General features: G+C 56.2%; 8 protein-coding genes across 8 annotated transcripts; 3 read left to right on the forward strand and 5 right to left on the reverse strand.

Moving 5' to 3' along the window:
* Positions 1 to 1,605: 1,605 nt before the first annotated feature.
* On the forward strand, positions 1,606 to 3,231 carry ISF_04709 (fructose-2,6-bisphosphatase; the record flags this gene model as incomplete). The annotated part of the gene is made up of 4 exons (XM_018848314.1): positions 1,606 to 1,711; positions 1,867 to 2,456; positions 2,514 to 2,621; positions 2,713 to 3,231. 4 exons carry the CDS (start codon positions 1,606 to 1,608, stop codon positions 3,229 to 3,231), a joined length of 1,323 nt encoding a protein of 440 aa, XP_018704649.1.
* Positions 3,232 to 3,873: 642 nt separating this feature from the next.
* On the forward strand, positions 3,874 to 4,281 carry ISF_04710 (fructose-2,6-bisphosphatase; the record flags this gene model as incomplete). The annotated part of the gene is made up of 1 exon (XM_018848315.1): positions 3,874 to 4,281. One exon carries the CDS (start codon positions 3,874 to 3,876, stop codon positions 4,279 to 4,281), a length of 408 nt encoding a protein of 135 aa, XP_018704650.1.
* A 1,276-nt stretch (positions 4,282 to 5,557) lies between these two features.
* ISF_04711 (PtaB protein) lies at positions 5,558 to 8,070 on the reverse strand (the record flags this gene model as incomplete). Its single annotated transcript, XM_018848316.1, has 2 exons — positions 5,558 to 7,426; positions 7,480 to 8,070. The coding sequence occupies 2 exons, from the start codon at positions 8,068 to 8,070 to the stop codon at positions 5,558 to 5,560; spliced, it is 2,460 nt and encodes an 819-aa protein (XP_018704651.1).
* A 3,504-nt stretch (positions 8,071 to 11,574) lies between these two features.
* On the reverse strand, positions 11,575 to 14,286 carry ISF_04712 (HbrB-like protein; the record flags this gene model as incomplete). The annotated part of the gene is made up of 1 exon (XM_018848317.1): positions 11,575 to 14,286. One exon carries the CDS (start codon positions 14,284 to 14,286, stop codon positions 11,575 to 11,577), a length of 2,712 nt encoding a protein of 903 aa, XP_018704652.1.
* An 877-nt stretch (positions 14,287 to 15,163) lies between these two features.
* On the forward strand, positions 15,164 to 15,451 carry ISF_04713 (Gon7; the record flags this gene model as incomplete). The annotated part of the gene is made up of 1 exon (XM_018848318.1): positions 15,164 to 15,451. The coding sequence occupies one exon, from the start codon at positions 15,164 to 15,166 to the stop codon at positions 15,449 to 15,451; it is 288 nt and encodes a 95-aa protein (XP_018704653.1).
* Positions 15,452 to 15,720: 269 nt separating this feature from the next.
* Positions 15,721 to 19,183, reverse strand: ISF_04714 (AvaB protein; the record flags this gene model as incomplete). Its single annotated transcript, XM_018848319.1, has 4 exons — positions 15,721 to 16,303; positions 16,359 to 16,467; positions 16,520 to 18,970; positions 19,102 to 19,183. 4 exons carry the CDS (start codon positions 19,181 to 19,183, stop codon positions 15,721 to 15,723), a joined length of 3,225 nt encoding a protein of 1,074 aa, XP_018704654.1.
* Positions 19,184 to 20,290: 1,107 nt separating this feature from the next.
* On the reverse strand, positions 20,291 to 22,207 carry ISF_04715 (AvaB protein; the record flags this gene model as incomplete). The annotated part of the gene is made up of 2 exons (XM_018848320.1): positions 20,291 to 20,465; positions 21,546 to 22,207. The coding sequence occupies 2 exons, from the start codon at positions 22,205 to 22,207 to the stop codon at positions 20,291 to 20,293; spliced, it is 837 nt and encodes a 278-aa protein (XP_018704655.1).
* A 1,261-nt stretch (positions 22,208 to 23,468) lies between these two features.
* On the reverse strand, positions 23,469 to 26,072 carry ISF_04716 (NUDIX hydrolase domain-like protein; the record flags this gene model as incomplete). Its single annotated transcript, XM_018848321.1, has 3 exons — positions 23,469 to 23,667; positions 23,754 to 23,989; positions 24,399 to 26,072. The coding sequence occupies 3 exons, from the start codon at positions 26,070 to 26,072 to the stop codon at positions 23,469 to 23,471; spliced, it is 2,109 nt and encodes a 702-aa protein (XP_018704656.1).
* Between the last annotated feature and the right edge of the window lie 1,927 nt (positions 26,073 to 27,999).

Genomic DNA, 27,999 nt, shown 5'->3' on the forward strand with positions numbered 1-27,999 from the left:
TGGTAACAGGAAGCGGTGAGCGAATGCGATTTTGTGTGTTGATGCCCAAGTGGGAAAAATAGCGATATTTTTGGCACACGAATCGGATCGACAAGGCCATCGATGGGTGCGGTGAGTTGAGCTTCGAAGCATGAAGTCAAATAAAGTGGGCGACTGGTCTCGCCAGCAAGCGCTGTGGGAAGATCAATTGATGGCGAGGGAATCTGTGCCGTCGAGAGCCGCGCCTCGAGAGAGAAGCCACCCTCCAAAGGGGCGGCGACGGCGCACCGCAGCTGGGGCGGTACGATGACAGCCAGCATCTCGGACAGACCCGGGACGGGGGAGGGGAGGCAACGCATGGCTGCTGCAGGTGGAGCGCAGCCGAGACCTTTTGGCCGGGTCTGGGCTGCGGTGCCTTGCAGGGCCGGCTGCGGCTGCGGGCGTCATGAGACCAAACCCTCTTTTCCGAACCGACGCCCGTTGGTATTTGGCGTGCGTTGTTGGGGGTTAGTCGTGGTCGGGCCATGCTCGGGATTGGAGACGGAGAAGTTGCCCTTATTGTGTTTTTTTATTGTGTTTGTCCCCGGGTCTGCCTGCCATTGGGATCTAGGCCCGCGCTTGTGTGAGGGAGGGGAATTGTGCTGTCACGACGGTGAGTCGGGGGAGAAGGACAAGATCTTGCAGACGAGTCGGTGGATTACGAGATAAGAATGCGTGGAGAAGGTCGACCGACGACTAGGCTGCGACGGGTAGCCGGTGACGAGGATGAAGAAGGTGACTGGGTCGACGGATGATGAAGCCATAAACAGAAGCCATAATGGCGGAGAAGGAAAGTTGCTTCTTGTGCGTCTGTTTGGTTGTCCGTTTGCCTTTTGGCCAGCGTTTGCCGTGAAGGCTTCCAGATGCGGGGCATTTGGAGACAGCTGCCGGATGGACAGCTGCGAGTTTCCATTTGAGGCGCCTGCAGGCCAAGGTCCCAGTACCCCTTGTGGCGGCGCACGAGGTCTACGTTGTTTTTGCAAACAGGGGACTATACTCTGTGTTCAACCCTCGCCTGACTATTTTCTGCTTGATCTGCTGCCGGGAGTTGAACAAGGAAAAGCCGAGTCTTGGCTCTGGCATCATGTCTGGCAGAAATCGAAGCATTCTGGTTCAAGAACAGAGGCAGGTACAGCCACGGCACCCCCCATCTTCGGGTGTCTTCAGCGGTCGAGGTGCCTACCGGCCCACTGAACGGCCCCCCGGAAGCCCCAGAAAAAAAAGCTAAACCGAGCGTCCGCTTCCGCCTCACGCGATCGATTCCTCTTTCACAAAGCCGCTTGCCCGCCATTGTTTCTTCTCCTTCTCCTTCTTCTTCTTCGTCGTCTCGTGCCTCTCTTTTCTTCCTTCACTGTTTTCCCCTTTCCTATTCTGATTTCTTCTCTTCTTATTCCTCCCATTTCAATTCCCATCCCGTTATCTCTCCACCACCCATCCTCCGTCTTCGTAGCCGTCCGTTTGCCCGCCAATACCAGCAGTACAACCATACACCACCAACCAAAACCCTCTATGTCTCTACGCCGCCCAATCGCCCCTTTACATACACCACTGCTTCCCACCATTCTTCGATAGACGCCTCTGCCCACCATGCCGGGAAAAGCTAACGGTGTCGGCGTCCAGGTCGAGGACACCAAGATATGTGTCGTCATGGTGGGACTGCCCGCCAGAGGCAAAAGCTATATTGCACAGATTGGTGAGTGATGGCAACCCGGTATGCTCGCCAAGGAATGCTTCATGCCGAGACTGCAACCCTTCCCTCGGCTGTGACGCAAAAGAACATTGCCGAGATCTTGCCTTCTCATCAAACGCCGTTTTCCTCCCCCACGCGCGCTAACACAACCCCTCCAGCCCAACGCTACCTCCAGTGGCTCTCCATCCCGGCCCAGACCTTCAACGTCGGCAACTACCGGCGCAACGACGCGCCCCATCCCACCGCCGACTTCTTCGACTTCAACAATGCCGAGGGTGAGCGCAAGCGCCGCGCCGCCGCCGAGGCTGCCGTCGCCGACATGCTGCGCTGGTTCCGCTCCGGCGGCGTCGTCGGCATTCTCGACGCTACCAATTCCACAAAGGACCGCCGTAAATGGGTGCACGAGATCTGCGATGCCAACGGGGTCGAGGTCCTCTTCGTCGAGAGTGTCTGCGACCAGGAGGACGTCATCATGGCCAACATACTCGACGTCAAGACCTCCAGCCCCGACTACAAGGACCAGGACCCCGAGGAGGCTGCCAACGACTTTCGCCGTCGCATCAGCCAGTACGAAAAGGTGTACAAGACCATCGACGGCGACGGTGACGAGGGCGACTACACATATCTCAAGATTATGAACATTGGCAAGCAGGTCATCATCAACCGCATCCAGGACTATCTGCAAAGTCGCATCGTATATTACCTCATGAACTTGCACATCCGCCCCCGCTCTGTCTGGCTCTCCAGAGTACGTCTCTCCGCGTCGGCTACCCATGATCGCAACATCACTAATCATACTCTAAAGCACGGCGAATCACTGTATAACCTCGACGGTCGAATCGGCGGCGATACCATGCTCTCGCCCCGCGGCGAACTATACGCGAAGAAGCTACCCGAGCTCGTCCGCGAGTCTGTAGGAGTAGGCAGCCCCCGATCCCCCAACAGACATCCGACAGTGTTACCATGCCCATTGCCCACACAACACAACTAACAACCCACCTCAGGACGACCGCTCTCTTACGGTCTGGACGTCGACCCTCAAGCGTACCATTGCCACCGCGCGCTGGCTCCCCGCACACTACAACCAGCTGCAGTGGAAGGCGCTCGACGAGCTCGACTCGGGCGTCTGCGACGGCCTCACGTACCAGGAGATTAAGGACAGCTACCCGGACGACTTTGTGGCACGCGACGACGACAAGTACAACTACCGGTACCCTGCCGGCGAGTCATACCGCGACGTCGTCATCCGCCTCGAGCCCATCATCATGGAGCTCGAGCGCAGCGAGGACATCCTCATCGTCACCCACCAGGCGGTGCTACGCTGCATCTACGCATACTTCATGAAGAAGGACCAGGCCAAGAGCCCCTGGATGAACGTGCCCTTACATACCCTCATCAAGCTCACCCCGCGCGCCTACGGCACCGAGGAGATTCGCTACGAGGCCAACATTCCCGCTGTCAGCACCTGGCGCGGCAAGGGCAGTACCGCCAAGCACGAGGCCCCGACTGGCGATACCATGTAGCCGGGAGAGCGTGAATCGGGGGCCATGCAAAACGACGGCAACAAGTGACGGAAACTGGGATTCTTTCTTTTTTGTTAAACATGCATTCGGTGTTGGAATTCTTTTTTACGGATACAATGGCTCCATAGCAATATCACAAACTACTCTCACACTGTTTCAAGAGGTGGACAAGCCTTACACCCGTCAGTCGACTGCAATGCACTACACCGTCTCTTTCCCATGTATGAGTCCGTGCTGTCATACCAACAACAGCCCGCGTGCGTGATTCAGTCTCCGTCGCGGCATCCTATAACTCGACTTCTTCCCCTCGCCCATATCCTTTCCCCCTCACTTTTCTTTTCTCGACCCCACGCTCAGTAACTCTTCATTCACTTGGCAGACGCAAGACTGAACAAAAACGAAGCCTCGGGCCTCCCCCCCCCCCCCCAGGCGGCGGCGCCACTCGTCCTCGCGCCGGCGGTGTACACCGTGCTGCGACCCTAGGAGGACTCCGCGCGCGACGACGCCGTCGGCGGCGGGCGGGTGCTGGGAGAAGTCTCGGATGCTCAGCCGCTGCCGCCTGCTCCATCACCACCACAGCAGACGCCGGCGGCGGCGGCGGCACCCCCCGGGCCGGTCGAGCCCCCCAGCCGGCCCATCTCCATGCGCGTCGTGCTCCTCTCGCCCGGGGCGGCGGCGCCTCCCGAGTGGATCGTCGAGGACCTGCACTACGCGGCGCCGCCCGGCACCATGGCGCGCATCCGGACCGACGTCCGCAACGTGCTCTCCCGGCACGGCCTGGGCAACGGCGACCCGGACCTCCCGGACCGGGGCTTCCTGCGCATCACTAGCGGTCCCGAGCCGCCCGGCGTGCATGTCCTGACGGACGGTGGCGGTGGTGGTGGTGGGGGGGGCGTCCGAGTGATGCTCTCACGGCCGGTGGTGTGGCAGCGGCGCGCGGACGGAGCGGAGAGGCTGGGAGCGGAGGTCGAGGAGGCGGCGAGGATGGGCGACTGGTTGGTGTTTGAGCTCTGCTTGCCGATGACGCCGCCGCAGCAGCAGGGGCAGTAGGATCAGCAGCAGCAGGAAGAGCAGCGAGAGCAGCGAGAGCAGCGAGAGCAGCGAGAGCAGCAAGAAAACCAGAGGGAGGAGCACACGGAGGAGTAATAGCAGTGTGATCCGGAGGGGGCGTAGAGAGAGATGATGATTGCCGGCTGGGGCAGTCAGACGAGCGGGTTACTTCGTCGCAAACCATCAACTGCACGAGCTGCATCAGGCCGTTATCGTCATGTGGTACCAGTTGAATAGACCTGGAGGGGCTGACCATTTTTGCTCCATTTTGTATCGAGTGGCTTGCTGTCCAACTATTGCTTCTTATAACTTTACTACAAACCGAGGGTAGAGAATTTAGGTTTTGTTTTTATTTCCAAGAATGAAATCTCGGATCATCTCCAAGTTCGCAGAATAACATTACTTGTACACATAGATATCCAGCGAAAATGGTCAATTCTTGTAATATCGTACAAGTAACTACTGTAAAATACCAAATTGGGCCAACAAAAGCATCAGACAAACAAGATAAAATCAAAAAATAACTCGGGGGGTTATGAAGACAAGATGATCAACGCCGATTACCCAGAAAAAAATATAAGTAAGCCAGATAGTATAAGAAACGTGTAAGTCGACCGTTGAACCACTGGCTGAAAAAAAAAACAAGAAAAAAAACGCTTCTATTCCGACACTGTCTCGCTTCTTTCTTGCTCCTCTCAAGACAGGATGCCCTCTTCTTTTTCTGCCTCGCGTCCATGGTCCTGCGGTCCTTAGTAGCCCGCACTCATTATTCCGCAAGACATGCATCCGCCGCCGCCTTCTTTTGTACTCATTGACCCCGACCGTCATCCGCCTCAGCCGTCTCGCAGACCCTCCTCGTTGAAGAATAACTTCAACAATCAGTCGACGACAGGTAGCAGTATCTTGGGATGCAGCATGGACAATTTCTGGTCGGAGCCTTTCCTCCACCAACTCCCATTGCTTTTTTTACACCCAGGAATAAGAAAATATGAGAAAACAGCCGAGGAACACGAGACTTTCCAAGGATGCTTTCGTTCTTCCCGCCAATTCGAAGATATTTCTCTTCTTCTCCACCTTGTCCATTGTCAAACAAAATCAACCCGAACCCCAGGCTAGAATCATTCCGCAAAGCAAGAAATCAACCCAAAAAAGGAGGCCGCCGCCATGCTGTAAGTCGCGCCAAGAACAAAAATGAAAGGTGACAAGACAGAAAACCGTCAATGCAATATGCGAGTGTAAAACAACAAGGCACACTGCCGGTGCCACATCATTATTCTCATGACGGGTTTGCCTTGACACGTTTGGGCATGCGTGGAGTAGCTGGCTTGTTCCTGTTGGCCGTGCCGTTGACTTGGGCTCCTGGCGTTCCCGCCCCGGGCCCGTCCTCCTCGATCTTGACGGCTGAGGGACGTCTGCGCTTGTTAGAGGCCGGCGAGGTGTTAGCACTCGGCCCGCTCGAGCTGGTCCCTTGCTGGCTCTGCTGTAGCTGCATGCCAGGCGCCTGAATCTGACCAGGAGCTGGGCTACCCATGTGGGGGGAGCCCGGGAGGTTCATGTTGGCCGCAGCCGGACTGGCTCCCATGTTAAACTGGCTGAAGCTGGGTGTTCTCGGGGCACCTTGGGGCACTTGGCCGTTCATTTGCCCAGGGCCCGCGTTGATAAAGGTCGATACATATTGATCCAGAGCAGCATAGGGACCAAGGCCAGGGTTGCTGTGGGTAAAGTTGAACAGTGGGTTCATCTGGCCCATGACTTCCACGATTTCCAGGAACTGGTAGACGGCTTCGGTGACACCCTGACGGTTGACGGCTGAATCGGGCAAATCGTTAAGGACCTTGGGAGGCTCCCTCTGCGGCGACTTGAGCTGCTTTCCCTTTCCCTTCTTGGACATTTCGGGAGACTGCTTGCTGTCGGTCGAGTTAACCTTGTGCCACTCCTTCATCCAGACGTGCGCCGGCTTGGCAGCATCGATAACCTGCTTTCGCGCGACGAACTCTTCGTGGCTGGTGGCCAAGAACTCGAACAGCTCAAACTTTTGTTCACTGTCAAATAGGACTCGCAGGCTTCCACTGGATACAAGGTGCGAGCCCGTCTCGAACCAATAGATGAAGCTGGCTCTGGGGTTCTCGATGTGGTAAGCATCACCAGGCAGGGGTCTGTCGGCAGTTCCTTGTCCCAGAGTGAGCTGCATGGACTTGACGCCGCTACCGAAGTGGGTGTGAAAGTATCGGGCAATGGCTGGGAAGGAAATGTCGTATTGGCGGGGGCCAGTGTCTTCGCCCTCGGCGCTCGTATGGAGGGTGTGGCGGAAGATGGCTGTTCTTGAGAAGAAACGGCCGACTAGGTCGTTCCAATAGCTCAGGTCATCTCGATTGCGGGCTCCAGGATAGCCGCTCAACTGCTCACTCAGCTGGGAGAGCCTCATCAGGCACTGAGCCTTGAGGTGTTCCCTACGCTGCTGCTGTAACATGCTGTTGTTCATGGCTAGCTGCTGGGCGGTGGCGGCGTTCATGTGTTGTGCCAGCATGGGATGCTGCTGAGGCTGCGGCTGCTGCTGGGGTTGATGACCTGACTGCTGTTGCTGACCCTGCGGTGGTTGGCCAGGATTTTGCTGTTGCTGACCCTGCGGCGTTTGCGCGACGTTTGGTCCAGGTGCAGGCGTCTGCTGCGGCGTATGCTGGCCAGTCGGGGCAGGGGTGCCGGCCTGCGAGCCCTGCGCGGGCGTTTGCTGTCGCTGCTGCGCTTGTCCAGCCGCTTGCTGCTGCGCTTGCTGCTGCGCCTGGACTTGGGCTTGCTGACCAGGTTGGCCCTGGCCTGGGGGCTGTTGACCCGGTTGGCCTTGTTGTTGACCCTGCTGGTTCTGTTGCCCTTGTGGACCTTGCTGCTGCCCTTGCTGGGCGGCCATCTGTGCCTGTGCATTGGGGCCGACTTGTTGTTGCTGCTGTGCCTGGGCAGCCTGGGCGGCCTGGGCGGCTTGGGCGGCCTGGGCCTGCTGTTGTTGTTGCAGGTGCTGCAACGCTTGTGCATTCATCTGCATCTGCTGGGCGTTCGGCCCGCCCTGTTGCATCTGGTTTTGCGCGGCGTGTTGTTGTTGCAGAGCCAATTGCTGGGCCATCATAGCAGCATGAGCCTGAGGGTGCTGCATCTATTGAAAAGTAAGCATGTGGTAACAAGGCAAGTGCAGTCGCAAATGCTTACAGCGTTGATTCGACCACCCTGTCGCAGCTGCTGCATCTGCTGTGCCGTCAACTGTATATTCATGGGCATGCCGTTGGCAGCCATGCCGTTGGCGGCCATCTGATTGGGCGCCATGCCACCATTCTGGGCCATGGCCTGTTGAGCCATCAAAGCCTGCCGTTGTTGCTGGACGTATACTTGCTGCTGACGCATTTGGGCAACTGCTTGTGGATTAGTGACTGGATGGGGGAAAGAAGATTGGCAGTTAGCACGGCTCCGAGAAATGGCAACAAGGAAACGGCGCGGCTCACATTGGGACTGCATTTGCTGCTGGTAGGCTTGCTGCTGAGCAGGGCTCATATGCTGGAAGGTGGCTTGGAGGTTATGGCCTCCGCTGTGTTGTTGCATGGCCGCCATCATGGCAGGATTCATCCCCGGGTTGCCCGCGGCCATCGGGTTGCCCGCGAACTGATGAGGCATGCCACCACCAGGCGTGCCTGGTTGTCCACCATTCGCATTCATACCGGGACCCATGGGATGACCAGCAACACCCGGGTGTCCCATGTTGGCGGGATGGCCCTGGAAGTTGGGGCCCATACTCGTGGCCATCATAGCGTGACGAGCAGGTCGGCTATCCACAGGGAGCGGATATCGACGAATGTGCTAGATGCTATTGCATGCACATGCGTCAATGGAAAGAGGTCCGAGGCAAGTGTAGGGCGCAAGCGATGCGTGGGGTCGTCGTCTAGACAATGAATGCGTTGCGTGCAAGATGGGTGGCGATGAGATGAGGCTGTCGTCGCGTTGGCTTCGGCGTACGTCGCGGGTTCCGAGCGCTTGAGTCGTGGCTGGGGATGCGACCGAACGGGGCAAGGAGAGAAAACAAGGCGGCGAGGTCGTGGTCGGGTGAAATCAAAGCTAGTAGTCGTAGATGAAGAGAGCGAAGTCGCGACGATGGGTCCGAAAGCGATGATGGGACAGCGCGAGTGCGGGTGCGTGACAAATGGCGTGACGGTGATACCCAGAGCCGGCGCCACTGGAGCAAGCCTGAGGCCAAAGGACCACGAGGGTGCGCGCGTGCGGATAGCGAGGATGGAGCGAGGGTCCGAGAGCGGCCAGTGAAGAATGAATTAGGAGTAGAAGAACGATGAGGAGGAGGAGGCAAAGAGGCGTGAAGAAAGAATAAGGATGCCGAGGGGAGAGCGCGGCAACCGCGAGAAGCCAGGGCCGGCGATAGGATGGAGCGGGAGGATGGATGTTGGCTTGCTGGCGATGGGCGCGAGTCTGGCAGCTAAGAAAGCTAAGATGTATGAGAGGGGGGCGAAGGAAACAGCCAGTAATCCGCGAAAAAAAAGGCTGGGCTGGCCGTAGTTTGGGGGGTGGCCAGACAAGTACCCGCGCTGGCTGACGCGCTAATAGGTACGCTGAAGAGGCCCCGGGCGGGTTTGCTTGATGCTGATGTGAAAAACGGTACGGGATTAACTGAGGAGTAAAGGAAGATGAGAAGCGAGAGAAGAGAAGCAGAGACAGAAAAGCAAGAGCGAATAGAAATTGTGTGGTGTGCCTCTTTGACGTGTAATGTATTGGTAGAAGCAAGATTTTTTGTCGCCGGATGGCCAGAAGACTGGAAGGAAAAAAAACCCCCGAGTCGCCCTGCTTGCTCACTGGCTGAGCCTTCTGTGACGGGTGAGGCGAGGAGGGTTGGGCGTCTCTGTCTGTCGGGGGAATGAAGAATTAAACAGGCCACTATATTATTTAAGCAGTTATCTGCACAATCAGGTGCTGGTAATAATTAACTGGCCAACTAACATCAAGCATCAAAGCATCACGCATCGCACCACACTAACTAACTGCATCAACGGCGCATTACGATTTATTCCAAGACAGGTGAGATGATGGGACAGTTGGCGGCGCCTGACTGGCGTGGGCGCCCGCCCAATCTCTTCCTCTGTGTTTTTCTGGGTGCGTCTTCTCTCTTTCTCTCACTGTTCCTGTCCTCTCACTCTCTCTGATTCTGATCTCTCGGCCCTGCCGCCCAAAACGAGGCGGGGATATGCATCAACCGAAGCTCCCGACTCTGTGGCACACAAGTACCTTGTCGCACATGGCCCTCGTTCTCCCCAACCAGACAGCAGAGCAGAAAATTTCTAGTCCGCCCGCGCGCGTGTGGCTGGGACCCCATGTCAAGGCCCGCCCCGATAACAGCACTAGCCCCGAGCTAGTCGTCGCTGTACCGGTGTCATTCTTGTATCAGGTTGCGCTTCCACCACCCCTATCAGTTTACGCAAGGCCGGACAATGGAAGCGTTGCAGTATATATCAGTGACAAAAATGATGAAATACGATTCGAATATATGCCTTGAGTTACCTGCTTTTTTTCTGCAATATTTTAGCTCACCGCATCACCAAATTGCCGCCCGTTTCATATCCTTTCATGACTTCAACGCCACTCTGCCTTTCTTGGGGGTCACCAGCGCTAACGCTCTAACAGGTCTAGAATTATTCCCACTGAAAGTGGCCGCTCACGTGATAATAAACAGTGCCCAATGAATTAATGCACTGTATTTTACACTGTCATTGATTAACCTCGAAACTTTTTTTTTTCCTGCTTGACGATCATTCATGAGCAGGACCTCACCCCTCGACAACCTCCCCAACGGCACCCTTCCCGGTTGAAGCTGGTCTTTTCCGAGTATGGATCGTTGAATTATGGGATACTGCAGCTCTTTGCATCAGAAATTCAATTCCTGTAGCACAGCAGCGCGAAAAAGTGCGCGTGCAAGCTCGGGTAATATTTTCTGGCGACAAGGCGCAGCTTGGGGTCGAGACGAGTTCCTCTCTCGCAACGTGGCGTGTACTTACGCTTCTGCTTAGTACATACTAACAGTTTCTTTGGTAAGCTCTTGCCCCGTCCGCTCTGCAACCTCGTCTCTGCCGCGAACCGCATCCCGCCATCGAATGATGACAACATACCTTTTCTTCTTTTCTTTTCTGAATCGACCATGAAGAGACTTTCGGGTCCCCTTCGCAAGGGACCTGTTACTTGCCAGTATTTCCTGTCTGACTATCATTCTCGGGTTGCCTTTCGAGGCTGCAAGACTTTGCAACCCACATTGAGCCGTTTTGTTAACAAAAAAGTCTGACAGATACCATTTCCTACGATGCGACGATGAATGATTGATACTATTTGCAACCCACCACGACTGTGAGCATGCACTAACGTAAGTTTGTTGTTGGTTTTTTCGCTTCGCTGCCTTTCACTTTCAACATGGTGTATCGTGATGAAATTTCCCATTTATTCGCAGTTTCCACTCGAGTCCCATAGAGCCAATTTGGGACAGATGAGGGCTTATTCTTCCTTGGATGTCTGATCTACACTTTCTTCAATTTTTCCTTCATACCTCGCGATCTTGTTGCCAAGTGCTCAGCTAACACGCGAAAAGTCTGCAGGACCCGCCAGTACATTACGACCCATATCAAACCCGTGTCTTGTCCATATCATATCTATATCAATATATCCTTACTCAAATTATGCGCTCCACTTCCAACATTGTGACATGAATCTCAAGCCGATGTCGCAGACACGACATGACGCGCTGCAACTCGTAGGTCGTGTTCGCCCTTCGCCAGGTCGTCTCTCGCAAAGAGGACGGCATACAAATTAGTCACGCCACATTCATGAGTTTGTCCAGCGATATCACAAATACCTACCGCGTGCATCGCTTTTTCTTATCGAAGAGCATTACACTTCTAAGGACTAGGGCCGGTACTCCGTGTCGGGGTTCTCTCGATACTATGAGCACCACAGAGCGCATTTGTGATGTTGTCACGAAAGCTTCACCTTCCACTCAAGTTCAAACATACACCGTTTGGACATTCGCATCAGCATTGTCGCATGAAACAAAGACAGATAACAACATAAAATCCAGTATTGGACTATTTACCCAAGTCACGTTCACATTGCGCCAGACTTCATGACTAGAATCTAGACATTACCGCCTACCCTATACCTAAAAACGCCCAACCCTACCCTCCCCAAGCCAATCCAACGCCAACTTCGTAAACGTACACACCATGCACTACCATGGCATACCAGAGCACAGCCTTTGAGCTGCACTCACACCACACGCACCTCCTCGTCCCTCCGTACGCGTCCGCCCACTAGGCCGCGCCTGTTCCTGCCAGTGCGGCCGCGGCCGAGCCAGTTGAGCTTGAGCATGCGGCACAGCTCCGCCATCTTCCTATCGCCGTCGGCCTCCGTCTCGGCCTCGGCGCCGCCGGCCACGCCGCCGGCCACCAGGCTCGCCAGCACGCTCACGCACTGCAGCATGCGCCCGACCATGTCCGTCACCTGCTTCGAGTCCTCCACGTTTTGCTCGCGCACGCTACTGAGCACCGGCACCTGCGCGCTCGATGGAGTGAAGGGCCGCAGCACGCCCGCGCCGCCGCTGCCGTTGCTCCCGTAGGACACGTTGCTGACGGCGCGGCTGCGCCCGCCGGACGCCGCGGAGCCCCGGTCGTCGCCGAGGAGCGTGGTGCTGTTGGAATTGTAGGAGCCCACGGACAGCTCGTGCGACATGGAGGTACCGGGGCGCATGAGGGGCGGAAAGTACTCGGGTGGCGAGGTAGACATGGCTGCTGAGTCTGACGGGGAGGACAAGGCCATGTTGGCAAAGGAAGACGGCAAGAACTCTAGGGACAGGCGTGAGAATATGGTCTTGAGCGTCTCGTAGCGCGGCAGTATGACGGTGTCGCGGTAGGCGGCTAGCACAAGTCTTCGTATGTCAAAAGTCACGGTTGGTGGCGTTGGCTTCACATTGTCGTCCGAGGTTGTGGACAACGAACCCCAAAAGTCGCGGGCTTGGTCGTAGTTTAGGATAGTACCGCGGCCAGCCACTTCTAGCTCGAGAGGTACAAAAACGGCCTGTAGATACGGCAGAATGGAGGTGAATGTGAAGAGCCACAGCTCGACAAGTGTCGGAATGAACCTGTCCTCCCCTGCCTGGCGAAGTGTGTGGTCTAACGAAGAGAACCCCTTGGCAAGAAGCTCTCGCAAGTCGTCGAGCATGCTCAACGGTGATCTCTTGTGGACGCAGTATTGAATGTGCAAATGCACGATGCGATTAATGTCTTCTACAGGCAAGCGCAAATCCTCACCCTGGAACACGACTGACAAGAGCGATTTCAGGTATGGCCAAGCTTCGTCCAAAGATGAGGGAATGTTGAGACCCAGTCGTGCAGACTCGGACGTGTCGTAGATGGTGCTCTGCTGCGATAACGACGGGAACGGGACCGTGCCGGAGATGTCCGCAGAAAGGTTCAGAGACGACTCGTTGTCTTGACGGCTATCGGAGCGCTCGCCATGTTTCTTGTCCTTCCTCGCCTTGGAGAAGCCAGACGTCGAGAGACCCACGCTGGAGGGCAGGTGGAAGTTGTATAAGCTGCTGGGCGCGTTGGGATCCGTGGGCCGCGAGTTGCTGGCAGCAGAGGATAGCGGCAGGTGATACTCATCCTTGAGCTTCTGCTTCTGCCGGGAGAGAAAGTGGTGTCGCTTCTCCTTGCCCGCCTTCTCCTCCACGTTGGCCGACTCCGCCGGTCGGATCGTAGCCGAGGACGAGTTGGTTAGGCTATACAAGGAATGCGCCGACGAGTCGGCCAGGCTGGTCGTGCTAAAGTTGCCGCGCTGGAGCGCGGACAGGGCGGAGCCGATCTTGCTGGGGCTCGGGAGGGCCTTGTCCTTGCCGTCGGCCTTGGCGGCGCTCATCTTGACGGGCCGCGAGAAGAGCTTGGCCTTGGCCTTTTCCGACTTGGAGAGCGGCTTCTCGGTGTAGGCGGCGGGTATGGGCGGCGGCAGCGGGAGGACGGGCTGGGGCGAATTGGCGTCGCGCGGCGAGTTGTGGCCGGACCGCGGGAACACGACGTTGGCGGCGGTGGTGGCCGCGGACGCCGCCGCGGTACTAATGTGCAGGCCGCCCAGGGGTCCGAAGCCGCTGTCTCGCGGCGCGCTGGCCTCGGTCAGGCTTAAAGTGGGCGGGGTGGTGGTCGGAACGCGGCTGCCGCTTCCCCTCCGGGGCCCGTCGTTGACCTCGCCGGGAACCGGCACCGTCTGAGAGCGTTGACGGCTGTGCATGGTGTTTTGATGGGACATGACGGCGGCCTGGGCGGCGATCTGGCTCGCGGATAAGGCGGCGCTCTGCCCCTGCCCTTGCCCCTGCGGCTGCGACATGCCGACTTGCGACAGGTTGGAGGTGGTCGTCGACGGCAGGGACGGCTCAAACATGCCCTGGGTGGCCGAGTGCTTGCGGGACTCCCCCTTGTGCAGGGTGGACGGCGAGCCGTGGGTGACGACGCGCGGGGAGCCCGGGTTGGGGCGGGAGAAGGAGAAGCTGTGCAGGCTGGAGCTGCTGTTGTTGGGGTGGGAGGTGAACTGGGCGTATATGGGCGTGGCGGGCGAGGCGACGCGTTGGCGCGACTTGCCGACGTTGATCGAGGGAGTGCCGCCGCCGGTGGTGGCGGTTGTAGTGTTCGCGGAAGAGGAAGAAGAGGATATCGCCGCAGCCGCAGCGGCGGCGATGCTGCTGCTTGCGGCACCTTCCTCGGAGGACTCGAGCCGCAGAGGCGGAGGCGGGCGGCGGGAGAGCGACGTCGGGCGGGGCTGCTTGCCGTGAAGGGCGGCGCTGGCAGCCGCAGCTGAGGACGTGGATAAGGAGGACGGCGATGCAGCGGTGGCTGCGGCCGCAGAGGACGTGAGCGGCGAGAAGCTGCCGGGGGCGCGCTGCCCTTGTTGTCGGCTGGACGAGGGCGCCCCAGATCCCTGCGCAGGCTGCATCGTCGCAGGAATATGGAAGATTCGGGTTATATCGAACTTGGTGACAGCTGGCGTGGAGGGCACCGGTTACATCTTGGAGCGGGCAGTGGCGGCCATGGGAAGATGGGCGCGCACGGCACTGGGATTCGAGAAGGGAAGGTTGGTTAGGCCGAGGCGACTTTCTGGTGAGCGAGACAGTGAGGCTGCAGGGCTTCGTCGGCGGGGGCTGCAGAGGCCGATCGAGATGCTCGGACGGAGGAAGACGGGGGCGTCCGACGTCGATTGACGCGGCTTGGCAGATGGTGTTGCGAGAAAGGACAGGTAGATGCTTGCAGAAGGGGTTGAATGATGATGTACGGGGAGAAGAGGAGCAATGAGGCAAACAGAGCAGCGTCAGTACGAGCCCGAGGCTCTAGCTCAACCTTGGCGCGATGACTTGGAGGCCTGGCCCAGCTGTGCCAGGGAGCCCTGAGAGCCCCCGCTTAGATCCTGGAGAAGAGTCTATGAGCTTAGATGCGGCGCAATTTGCGCTGGATGTTAATGAAAACTATAGAAGCCGTATAATAAGCAAAAGTATAAATTCCCATAACTATTAGACTATCCCAGCAAGCAGGCATGGCCCTGATCTCTCATTTCTCAACCCTGAAGCTTGTGCATTGAACAGCCCAGGCGCGTATTAGCTTCACTTTTAGAGGGGGAGCTTGGGCCTCGCTGGGGCCTTTTTGTCACGAACCCCGCGCTGCCCAAGCAAGGCCAAACAGGGATCCAAGTTTTAAAAAAAAAATCACCACTCAGCTACTCTCGGAATCTTGAACAAAATTTCCCCAAGACAAAAAAACGCTCGCGAGTTTCAAACAATCAACCCTCTTCCAAAGCCCACATCGTTCGATAAGCAAACATGTCTCAACCAACTACTAACACCGCCACCGCTTCCCTCACGGCCGAGTACGCTTCCCCCGCCAACGACGCCTTCACCGTCGCCACCGCGCTACCTTCTACCGACACCAACAAGACGAGCTACCTCGCGGTGCTGCGGGCTGCCGTCGTCGATGCGCAGGCTACCATAAACAAGGAGCTCACGGCGCGCATGGATGAGGACAAGGCGCGGGACGCGGGGGCTGCCGCCGTCGACGACGCCAAGGAGGAGGAGAATTACGGCGAGGAGGTGCAGGAAGAGGAGGATTGAAAGCGTAAAACCATACACTTTTCAGACGGACAAAAAGATAAGATAAGATGCGAAAGACGATGGTTTGGAATAGCTATGACTATGCTATAGAGAAAAAGAAGAAGAAACAGGCACAGAAGCGACGAAAAAAAAGCATATGGTACACAAACGGCGCCATAGGGGGGGTATTTGCAGGCATGGACAGGACAACGACAACATCCCATCAACGGGCCCTCCTCTTTCTCTCCGACACAAACCAAAACGCACGATTCGCACCAGACATTACACACCTACGAGTGCCGCGCCGCCCAGCTCGGCGTCTTCGGCCGCTGGTCGCCCCCGACGCTGCTCAGACACCCCCAGTGCACCACCGTGTTGTCCGGCATGACCGCCACCACGCTGCCGCCGACACGCATGCCGCCGCCCAGACGCCGATGGCAGACCACGCACAGCCGCTCGTCCGTGATGGCCACGTGCCTGTTGCGTCCCGCTGCCGCGCCGTTGCTGCTGCCGACGTGCAGCTCCGCGGCGACGGCGATGCCCTCGGCCTTGCGCAGCGCCGCCACCACACGCGCCTCGGCGACCATGCTATTGGCCGACCGGATCCGTCCGCAAAAGTATGACTCGAGCGCGCGCACTGGCAGGTCGTCGGGGATGAGGCTGAGCGACGAGGCGGCGGGTAGTCGTGCCCCGTGCTTGGAGAGAAGATCGAGGGCGGGCTCTAGCTGCGGCTTGTGTGGGGATGAAGGTTGGAGATAGAGCGAGAGGAGCGTGTGGTAGATGGATGGTGTGTCTTCCTCATCTTCATCGCCGTCTTCTGATGTATCGTTGGCCGACGGAGTGGGAGCCTGTCGCTGAATACGGTTGCAGTATCTAAACAAAGTCAGCAAACCTACGTACACACGCCTTGAGAAAAGAATTAGCATACTCTTCTGCCTTGGCATAGTGTTGCATCTTGAAGACAAAGATCTCCAAGGCCTGCTTGTGCTGGCCCATGTTGCTTAGCACCACAGCCTGTGCTTCGTAGAATGACGGATCTAATTGACTTGTTAGCACCAGACGGTTATCATCTTCTGGTTGCTCTCATACCATTTCTTGGAATCGTGGAAAACGCCTTGCCTAGGCTGTACACCGGATTAGGCGCCTGTAGGAACTTGATGAAGCGCTCCATCAGCGACTCCCACTCCCCGTCGCTGCGCTTCGTCCCCTCCAGCGCCGCAATGTACAGCTCCACGAGCCTGTTGTGCAGCTCCGGAGTCGAGTCCTCCAGCTCCATGACCACGTGCTCCAGGTACTGCCGCTCCAGCGCCGTGTCCATGGTCCGCAGGAAGGCCGCTACACGCTCCCGCGGCAGCGTCTCGGCGTTTTCCGTGTCGCCCGTGAAAATCTCCATCGCAAACGCCGGGTTCACGCGCAGTGCCCAACCAGCGTGCTCGAGTATCAGGTCAATCTCGGACGGCGGCATGTTCTGCAGGTACTGGATGGTGCGGTTAGGACCGTGTAGTAGCTCCGGCGCGCGCTCGTCGGGCTTGGCCGCGGCACCGAACCGGACGAGCAGCGCCAGCGCCTCCCGGTGCAGCCGCTTGCCGTAAAAAAAGTCGATGAGCTCGTTGTAGCGATCTTGCTCCACGAGCTTCTCGTTGACCACATCCGGGTCGCAAAAGTTGGGGATGCGAAACAGCGAGCTGGCCAGCGACGGCTGCGAGAGCATGTAGGCGCGGAAGAGCGTCGTGTCGACAAGGCGGAACGTGCCCTGGAGCTTTTCTTGAAGTTGCGCTTCGGTCTCGTTCTGACCCATTCGGAGGAATCGGTCCGTAGCATCCTCGCCCGGGGCCGCGTCTCTAGGTTTGAGGAGTCCGGTAGCTGGGTCAATGACACGCTGCAAGCGTGCACGTGTTCCGGCCAGGTATCCATTCAGCTCAAGGACAGCCTTCATCAAGTCTTTACCTTCAAGAGGCCTGTCTGCTGCCGCTGCCGTGGAGTCTGCGGAGTCCTTCTCATCTGCGGCATCGGAAGCCTCCCTCTTCACAGACATGATCGACCCTGTATCGGTCGCCGTCTTACGCTGGGACCCCATAAAATAGCCCGCGAAACGGCCGACTGCAGAAGTGCTCTCACCGGCGTCCTCGGAGTTCCGCTGCGTTTCGACACTGGCCTGGGGTGCGGTGTCGTCGGTATCGCCAGACTTCTTGGCCTCCTCCTTGCCAGCCCATTTGGAGAGCTCACCCGATATGACGGGAGGATACAAGGCCAACACCCGCTCTGGTGGTGCGTGGACATCGTCCTCGTTGAACAAGTCCATTGCCTTGCGATACTTCTTCTCTCCAAAGAGAATCTCGGCTTTTTGCATCTTGATCTCTCGTAAGGTCTCCATCTTGCTCTTCAGCAGCGCATCCTCCAGTAAATTGAGGATGCTGATTGCCTCGTCATAATTACCAGCATCAACCAGTTCCTTGACTTGCGAATCGTAGTCCGTGGCACCCATTTTCCACACGCATCGTTCACTAGAGATGTGGAAGCCCTTGCCGGCGTGCGCAAGACTTACGTTTGGGGGCGGAAAGTACAACTGCGCAGCACCAGGAAGCGATATCGTCTGCACGAGAGAAAGGGTGTCTGGATTTCGCACTTCGAGTGAGCCTTTTGCTGGTGGCTGAAGGGCCACGATATATGGGTACGAATAGCCGATAGACTCTGGTGCGGTTGCCCAAGGAATTTGCCGCTGATTTAGGGGCTTGCCCGTATCGTCAATGAACATGGTATTGATGTCCTTTGCGAGGAGGACTTGGCCATCTGCCAATTTGGATGCCAGGGGCTTCGGCATATATCCGCCCAGGCCCATGTATCCCATACCGGCACTGCTGACGGCGCCGAAGCGGCTGCTCTGTCCGGCCGCGCCGACCGCTCCTGGACCGGTGATGTCCTCCACCTCGTGCGTGAGGGCGTCAACCATGACGTATCCGCCATTCATGCCGCATACGACCTTGGTAGCGCTGGCCCACGTCACGCTGCGGATCGACTCAGCAAGGACCACCTCGGCGCTGTCGCCGCCGAGCTCGCACTCGTGCCAGCTCCAGAGCAGCAGACGCCTCTTGACGGAGACGGCCAGCCGAGAGATGATCTCGGGGATGCCCGTGTCCGGGTCCTTGACTATGTTTGACGTGACGGCAAAGCCCGACGCATTCTTGGTCTTGTCGAGGGTGTCGACGAGCTCGTAGGTCTGCAGGTCGTGCAGCGACACGTGGTAGTTGGAGAGCGAGACGATGGTGTTGGCCTCCTTGATGATGGCGAGCTGCTCGATGGCGCGCGTGGAGAAGCGTTCGACCTCGCGCAAGAGGTCCGTCGGCCGGGAGGAGCCGCGTGAGGATGGGCGCGGCGGCTGGCGGTCGCCGCTGTTCCGAGGTAGGCTGCTGGAGTTGGAGTTGCTGGCGGCATGTCCGTTTTCGATGATGGTAGCAGGGGCGGGGGCGGGGGCGGGGACGGGCTCGTTGAGTCTGTATATTCGAAGCGCACCGGTGTTGAGGCCGACGAGGATGCGATCGCCTGTGAAGCAGGAGGGGTCATTAGTTACCCGTAGATCTGGAAGACGGGTGCCTGGTCGGCTTGTGGTGACGTCGCCGATGAAGGGCTGGGCGGCCACAACATGGTCGCTTCTGAGTCCTCCGGGTACGCACCATGTGCAAGAATCGTCTCTATCTTGGATTTGTCGCGCGGCCGCAGCTCAATGATTGGCCGCGCGGTAAAGGCAGAGAGCATGACGGGCGGGAGGGCAAGCTCCGAAGCTGGGTCAGCCTGGGCTACCTCGGGTCGACGGGCATGGGTATGCAGGGGGAAAGGAGGTATATAGCTGACAAAGCCTCTCAGATAGGCGATGGATTCGAAAAATTCGAGGTTCAAGGAACGAGGGTGTTGCACTTCCGTCTTGTCTCGCGAAGGATCGGTTTGTCGAGGTTGAATGTCTCAGCACGACAGTAAGTCGACGTCGGGTGCCACTAACGTTAGTTACCTAGTTAGTCAGTCTGTCTGTCGCAGTAGCATCCATCCTCCCCAACATCATTGTCCACAAGCCTACCTATGTATGTAATATGGAATTAATTAAGCCTCCACCCCACAACATCCAGGAGTGAGTTTTGGCAGCGACAAAACAACACTCTTCTGAAGCAAGTTCAATGCCAGGTTTCCACATAGGAAAAATGGTGTTTAGACAGGATCATGGTCTTCCCCAATGCCCATAGACCTTGGTGGTAAGATGGCCAGCCATGTCCTTCACCAGAGCCCGCTAGACCAGCTCCGGGACGAAAGAAACAGAAACGAATGAATGGAAGCTCAACAAGAAATAAAGATACAAGAGAAAATATGTCTTCTGATTTGAACCAGGGGGACTTCTCAACACGTTCTATTCGAACCAATATGCCGGAAAGCATACTGCAGCTTGCAGTGCTCCAACCTGGGCTCACATCACATGAAATGATGGCCAACTTTTCATTAAAATGTTTGATGTCTTGATTGAAACTGTGCCGGCAATTTTCAATCAAGAACTGCTTCCATGGTTCCATGGCTATGACAACTGAGTCTCTACACCGTCACGCAGCCTGCCTTGTAGCCTTCGCCAGCGGTAGATATTTCACTTAGACCAACACAAAGACTACAGATGCTTTATTAAAAAGAGCAAAACTTGAATATCATTACTATACACTCGAACAGATGCAAAGCTTCTTGCATCCAGTGCTGATATGACTCTGCCGAATGATGATGCTATGTTGACATTTTTGCAGTTTGATTATTTATTTGGAAAGGCCGTAATAGGGCGTAGAGAAGGTATGAGCACCTGACTGCCATCGCATGCTATCAGGGTCGTTATTATCAGTCGTTGCTGTCAGAGTCGTCGTTGTCAGAGTCGTTGTTGTCAGAGTCGTTGTTGTCAGAGTCGTTGTTGTCAGATGCAAGGTTGTTAGAGGCCATGTTGCAAGGGACGTTGTGATCAGAGCCATCATTTTCATAGGGCTCAAAACCATTTGCCTGCCGATGCTTCCACGCACTGTGCCACGGGCAGAAATGGTAACGGCACCACGGAGGATCGCGCACGCACGCAGTACCCAGCATCTCCTTCCACTGGCAATCCGTCTTCCGTAACTCGAAAAAAGCTGACCGATGCGGAACGCAATCTGGGTTGATGTAGGGCTGCACTACGCCCAAGTAAGAGATCGAGTTGTGTCCTCTATTGTCGCAGAAATTTGGATCGGCGCCACAGAAAAGCAACAAGCGACACATGTCCTTGGTGCTCTGCTCGTCAGGGCGTAGCTGGGATGCTGCGATCATAATGGGAGTCTCCCCTTTGTGATTGCCATGGTTTACATCCGCACCGTTATAGAGCAGAAACTTAACCATCGCAAGTTTTTGTAGCTTGACCGCTACCATGAGTGGCGTATCTGATGCATATTCTCCCCTCCATGACGGGTTAAGCACGACTGGCTCGCTGTTCATGACTGTATGTATGTACTCATCTCTGTACCTTGCGTGGTATTCACCGTAGATCGAATCACAATTGATAACAGGTCCTCGTCTGGTAGCTTGGCGTCTGGTGGCTCGTCGTCTGTCAGTTCGTTGTCTGATGGCTTCTTGTCTGATGGCTTCTTGTCTAATGGCTTCTTGTCTGATGGTATCCACAAGAAGCTTCAAGAAAGGTATCGAGCTGAAGGATGGTTCGTAATTGAGCAGGGTTGCTGGTATGCTGACCCCGCGCTGAGTGTGGGCTTTAATAAGGCATTTGGCGGCTGTAAGCCTCCCATGCTTGAGAGCTAGCTCCAATGGTGTTTCCTCGCCCGGAGGGCCTTCTAACTTGGCACCCTTGGAGAGAAGTAGTCTGACAAGTTCGTTCTTGCCTTCTTTTGCGGCTGCGCAAAGGAGAGTGAGACCGGTCGCGGCCTCTATGTGCCCGGGAAAAGGTCTGACCCTTTCGCCCAGGCTCATGTCGGGATCGAGACCATAGTCCAGAAGAAGCTTCATTACAGAGAAGCAGTGCTCTCGTTGCTTTGCCAACATTTCCTCCTTTGGAGTTCTAAGACCGAGACGATGGAAGACGCGGCGCGCAACGTGGCCCTTTGATGGTTCCACATACTTATGATCGAGCAGAAACTCCAGGCAGTCGGTAGTGCGCGAAAGAACGGCCGCTGCAGACACTGGAGTAATCGGTAGCTCATGTAAACAGTAACGGCACATGCACTCATCGTCAATTTCGTGACCGAGCCAGGTAGTAACAGCTGCTTCGAACCCGTCGTATTCGGCCAACTTCTTCAACATGTCGGCATCATCGTCGCGCGCGGCCCAATAAACTGCCGTCTCTGTTGCGCTGTAGAGTTGCATATCTGGCCGATATCCGCTGCTGAGCAGCAGGCTTGTAAACTCAAAGTCCCTGTTGCGGACGCTGTGTATGAGAGGTGCAGGGTTTGAACAGACTTCTGCGCCGTGTGCCAGCAAAAGTTTGAACATCGACTGCGTCTTCACGAATCTTATCAAGTTGATATCCCTCAGCAAATCTTTACCGGTTGTCAGCATCACTTCCACCATGGAGAGCTTATTCTGTTCGACTGCGAATTCGAAAGCATGATCAAGCATGAAAGATGAGACTCTGACATCGGGGCACTCGGCTATTGAATGAGAGAAGACGTTCACGGTGTTAGCTTCGCCACCCTTCTCAATTTCTTGGTTCCTTTGAGAGTAGGCCCTTCGGTACTTGTTGAGAGCCTCAGGGGGAGGGCGGGGGGCGATCTCGAGCCACATCTTGAGAGGTACTACGTGACCGTCAAAGGTAGCCCAGCCGGCGAAGTCAGCGGTAAGTGGCGGAAGTTCTTGAGAAAGTCGGGGAGCAATAATCCCCCAGAACCTCTTACAGGTATATGCCAGCAAGTACAGCTTAGGCGTGCAAGGACGACAGAAGTCCGCAATGATAAGTACCAACTCAGCTGGGAGGCGTGTGAGCGGAGATTGCGAGTTCCAATAAGAGCGGTCCATGTTAATGTTTTCAGATAAATGTAACTTTCGAGTAATGTGGAAGTGATGATGTTTGAAGAAGCAGTAGAATGAGAAATAAAGATGATTGAAGGATGCCATTGAGATTAAGTACCAGGACAGGACGCCCAGCGGATGGAACACGGTGGCACAAAACGGGGGTTTGAATCTTTGAAAAGCTTCGCCAGTACTACGCCAGCCGTTGAGAAGTGTCAAGCTCAAAAGAAGACGTGCTGCCGCGCGCATCGGTGGTGCAATGAAGCCCGCACATTCACGCAGGCCTTCCAGCCTCGTTGTGGAGTTGCCATCCGACGGAAATGACCTTGTAAACGTTGAAACGGCTAAACCGCCCTTCCTGAGGTATGTGATTCCTGGTCCTACGCTCTCGTGGCGACTCGGACGTGTCACAGCGAGTCTTGACAAGGCGGTTCCTGGTACGCTGCGTTGGACCTCACATTGACACTTGTCATTAAGACGTTGCCCACGAGTTTACTCAATGATTCGAGGTTTAGCTAGGCGTCAAGATACCAAAAACCTAAACTCGCGCTGAGTGTGAGCTGAGCCGAAGTTGGATAGACTCCGTGTGGCGTGGTGCACAACTATGACGGATGAAAGAACATGGTGAGCTGGTGAGCTGGTGAGCTGGTGAGCTTACCTTTGGATGCACAAAGCGACATAGTGCAACGAACCGCGCAGAGAATTAGGCAACCTGACTGTGCCAAGAGTGGATGATGGAAAAGTTACACGCTTTGCGTGGCTCGAGGCCGTTGAAGCGACGGGGCGGGCACCTCGGCGCCTTGTGGAACATGACCGACATTCTGGCTGAAGCCACATGCATCGAGGAATGCCAGAGTGACCCAAAAGCAGCCCGAGAGATACCTGAAGTAAGAGAATATTGTCCAACTTCCCCGTCGTCGCACACAGGCATCCCAAATAAGTCGGCACCTCCATCAACGAGCCTTGTCCGCAACACCCCCAGCCTCGCACCCCCCCCACCCCCCCGAGATCCCTTCTCGATACATCAAAGCAATCATCACCGCACTCTAGCCGCCTTGGCCGCCTCGATCCCCGCCTCCGCGACGCGCCTGTCGTCCTCAAACGTCAGCGTCGCGCCGACCTCGTCCCACGGCACCCACCGCGCCTCAAAGTCCTCCCCGTCCTGCTGCGCGCCCTCCCCCATCTCCGCACCCGCGTCCGCCATCGCCACGAACCAGAAGATAATCTTCAGCACGCTGCCGTCGGTCACGCGCTGCGCGACCGCCAAGGGCTCCTCCGTCACCGCGGCCGCCTCGCCGGTGGCGCGCGTCGGGATGCGCACGGGATGCGCACGGGGAGGAGCGCCGCGCGCACGCCCGTCTCCTCCCACGTCTCGCGCAGCGCGGCGTCGGGGAGGGCCTCGTGCACGTCCTTGCGGCCCTTGGGGAGGTACACCTCGCCGGTGGAGCGGGAGCGGATGAGGAGCGCCTTGGACGCGTGCGGGTCGACGGCGACGGTGCCGCAGCTGATGGCGAAGCCGTCGGACAAATGGAGGCTTCTGTTGCTGGATGCCATGGGCTTCGAAATTATCGACACGAGAAACGTTGATGGAGTTGCTGAGGTAGTTGCTGAGCTTGAAAACATTGATGCCCCACTGCTGGCCGTTACATACACAACAGATCCATCTCGTCGGCCATCATGGCCACCGTTTCGATGCTCCTTTATCCTTCATCTCTGACATAACCAGTAGTCGGCGCTGAGGCTTGGGCGGCAGAAATTAGAGTAACAAAGGTTTGTAGACATTCGTGAGACCTATATATGGGTATATGCTAATAAGCGAGCTCCTCTCGTACGTTTCCAAACATGACTGACCACACACAATAAGAAAGTACCATTATTAGTCGTTACATTGTCATTCATAGCTGCGTCGCCAATAATTCATTCTGTCCTAGTCGCCCGGCGACCAAGGTAAATCTCTCTCTCGTACCGAAGTACACGTCAGGTATCGTATTCCATCGCTCGGTGGCTTTCCGCCTGCGGTGCCACCAGCAGCGAGGTCCAGCTCAAGACTGCTCCCCATCAAGGGGGCAACAATGTCTCTCGCCATTGCTTTGAGTTCGTCCAGTCGCTTTTCGAAACGCCGCAAATGATCGCGACTGTATAGGTCGGGAGTCCGTTTTAGAAATTCCTTGCACTCGCTGTGTGCCAGGTACGCGTTTGGCCTTCCGGCTAGCGTGCGATACGCACGACCGATAGCACCCAGTGCAGGGAGAGGCGCAAAGGCACCGCTGTTTGCCAAAGCCGACGACGACTTTTTGTTATCGGCTGTCCGTTTCGATGGTGGCGGTGGCGATGTATTATCTGTAAGCCACTCACGGAAGTAGCTGACCACCAGCCAGTCCAAGTAATTCGACGACGGCGACACGCGCTCCCCATGGGAGTTCAGTAGGGTTAGGCGGAACAACCGACGCTCCACGCGGCTAACCGTGTATTCCAGATCGTCAACCTTGTCCTCGATGAGATCCAGAACGGAGTCGGGCATGGACGCCCGAAGGCTGCGTTCGCCAACAGGCCACTGACCAACCACGTGAACAAGAGCCTCTTGGAAGATGACTTTTGAGCGGGCCAGATAGCCTAAGCGCAGGTAGGACACAGGGTACTTGGCAATTTGCTTCCATAAGCGCGCTTGAAATTGCAGTAGGTGGTGATCAACCCGCGGACCAACCACAGCCAGTGCATCATACTGATCAGCCAGGCCGAGCAGGCGCTTGCACTGGATATAGGCATCGGCGACATTGACACCGTCCAGAAGCGGCGGGTAGTTGTAGAAAATGCGGAACAAGTTATCGTAATCGCGGACCAGATCCTCTTCCTCCGGAACGGCGACGATGACTGTATTGTTGTTTCGACTGCGAGATCGTGGCTGCGATGATAAACTGAGGTTGGCGAGAGACTGGGAAAAGGATGACCGATGGCCTTTGGCAGAGTGAGGCGCGGTGCGTGATTGGGAATTGCTGTGGCGGGATCTGCTCAGAGGTCCAGAGTCGGGGCCAGAGCTGGAACCGGGTCTAGGAGTCGCAAAGATGGATTGATGCGCAGCCTGTATTTTATCGTCTCTTACCGGATCGTTTTGCACGAGCATCGGAATATCGTCTTGGCCACGACCAGGATCCAACTCGTAACGCCACCGCCTATTGCCTGAGACAGAGACAGCAGCCGCCTGACCAGCACCAGTGGTCGAGTCGGCTTGGCTCAAGATGGAACCATTTGGATTGACACATGCAACTTCATTGCCTGCTGCGAGCTGTCGAACTTTGGGTTTCGTGGATGGGTCCGGGCCACGAGCGCGGGACCATTCTTCTGATGTGCTTGCCTCGAAAAAGCCGCTACATCGCGTGAGGATTTCCCTGTGCAGGAGATATCGGTTTTCGAGCGGTCCAGCTCTAATAATTACCTCGACATCGCCAGACTGTGAAAAGACGGGGAATTCGTTGAGGGGAGAATAGGAATCGCCGCCGGCATGCGAGCGATTATAGCGCTTCGACCGTGTGCTTGTGTGGCCGCTATGCCTTGGCAGGATAGCAGACGCAGCAGATGAGTGGCCATGACCATGGCGATGCTGGAGGTTGTACTGCGCCGTCGGATCTGGTTGCGACACCATCAGTGCGGGTTGGGCAGAGCCGATGGCGCAATGAAGAGAGCGCCGTGAGAGAGGTGAGGTTGATGCGACAAATCTGCACAAGATTGACCCGATGGTGTTTTGCACGGTAAGTTGCCTCTGGCGACGGTGCTCAGGTCGCGTTATGCGACTTTCGCGGCAACATACAGCTGCGTCGCTGGCCAGTAGCCTTGTGGAAGGCAGCACGAGACTCGATCTTGCCGCAGGATGCCCGGCAACGTGGTACGAGAAAACCGAGCAGTTGATCAACAACGACAGAATGAATGTTATATTACAGTGGCAGAGAGTCAAGAAGAGAGCAAAGAACGAAAGAGTAAGAATCAGATATGCACTCCATAGAAGAGCCGAAACTCTGTAGGGTACCAAGAGCTTCTCCGTGTGCCGCTGGATGGCAATACGCGACGAGCCCCCCCACCTAAATTGCCTCTTTATTACAGCGAGTATCAGCAGGCTCCGTCACAGACTCAGCGCGAGAAAAGCAAGGCAAAAGGCCCATGTCGTTGTAAAAACGCGTCAGGCGACATGCCCCTAGTGGATAGGGCGAGCAGATCGAGTGGGCTTTTCTCTGGTCAGTGGTTGCCATCGACCTCCAGGAAGTCCACGAAGGCACAGGTTCAACGCCCCCGCCACAAGAGGCAGCCAGAAAAACGCCTAGCGGCTGCAGGCTGATTGGAGGTGGACGAATCGGTAACGGGGAGACCACTGAGCGCCGAGACCACCACCACTAGTGTTGACAGCAGGAGAGATCGTTGACCAGTCACGATTGAGAAGTCGTCGGATGGTGCGGTGGATAGTTTGGTATGAATACGGCGAAAATAGCAAAAATAAAGGAGGGGGGTCTGATGGTGAAGGAAGAAAGGAATAAAAAGTGGCGATGCCTCCTTTTAGCCGCGCATGGTGTTGATGTTTGACGGTTGGCAGCTGGCAGAGTTGCTGGCAGCTGGCAACTGGTAAACCGTCGTTGCTGCGTAGGTACCATACCTACATATGTAGGTACCTATCTATTACCTATTACGACACCCGCAAAGACTGCTGTTTGCCACCAACACAGCACAGAACTTGGCTTATTCTCTTGATTCGCCCAAGTCATTGACTGATGGATTTGATTATCAATGATGTCTTACTGCCTCGTAAGCCAAATACAGAAGTTTTTGTGAACATTGACATAAAGGCTCGAGAATATCGACACCTCAGGCTCCACAATAGTTCGCGTCGTCTCGTCTCAAGCTCGCCACAGTTCCAAGATTTTATCCTTTTGTTTACATGACCCAGCTCCCGTCCCCAAGAGCATCCGGCCAATCCGACATGGAATGAGCGCAATAACGCCCGCGTTCAACAGCGTCGTTCGACCTGTCACAATCTCCGAGTTTCGTGAGGCAATCTTAGCAACATGCAAGCCGCGCTTCCCCAATGTTCGATATGCGCGGACGCGGCCAATTGGTGAGGGCGTGCAGCATTACAGCATCCAGGTTCTGACACTGACGAGTTTTAAGGCCTTGCCGTTAGCGGGGGAGTAGACTCCATGGCACTGGCATATCTTTTCTCGCACTACGTCAAGACATATAAATCACAGCATATCGTCGATAACCCAGTCCGCGACGTCCTCGCCGTCACTGTCGATCATCGTTTACGACCAGAGAGTGCAACCGAAGCAAACAAAGTAGCCACGCATGTCAGACATCTTGGATTGAAAGCAGAAGTTCTCCGAATTGATTGGTCAGCCTTGCTCGGACCCGATGCCGACCCAAGCAAGCAACCAAATGTCGAGAGCATTGCCAGGACCCTACGATACCGTGCTCTCGGATCCTTTTTCGCGAGGCAGAATGTCACGAGCCTCTTTTTCGGGCACCACCGTGACGATCAATACGAAACAATACTCATGCGTTTGCTCTCTGGTCATGGCTATCGC

The sequence above is a fragment of the Cordyceps fumosorosea genome (assembly GCF_001636725.1).
Source record: "Cordyceps fumosorosea ARSEF 2679 chromosome Unknown scaffold_10, whole genome shotgun sequence".
Lineage (NCBI taxonomy): Eukaryota > Fungi > Ascomycota > Sordariomycetes > Hypocreales > Cordycipitaceae > Cordyceps > Cordyceps fumosorosea.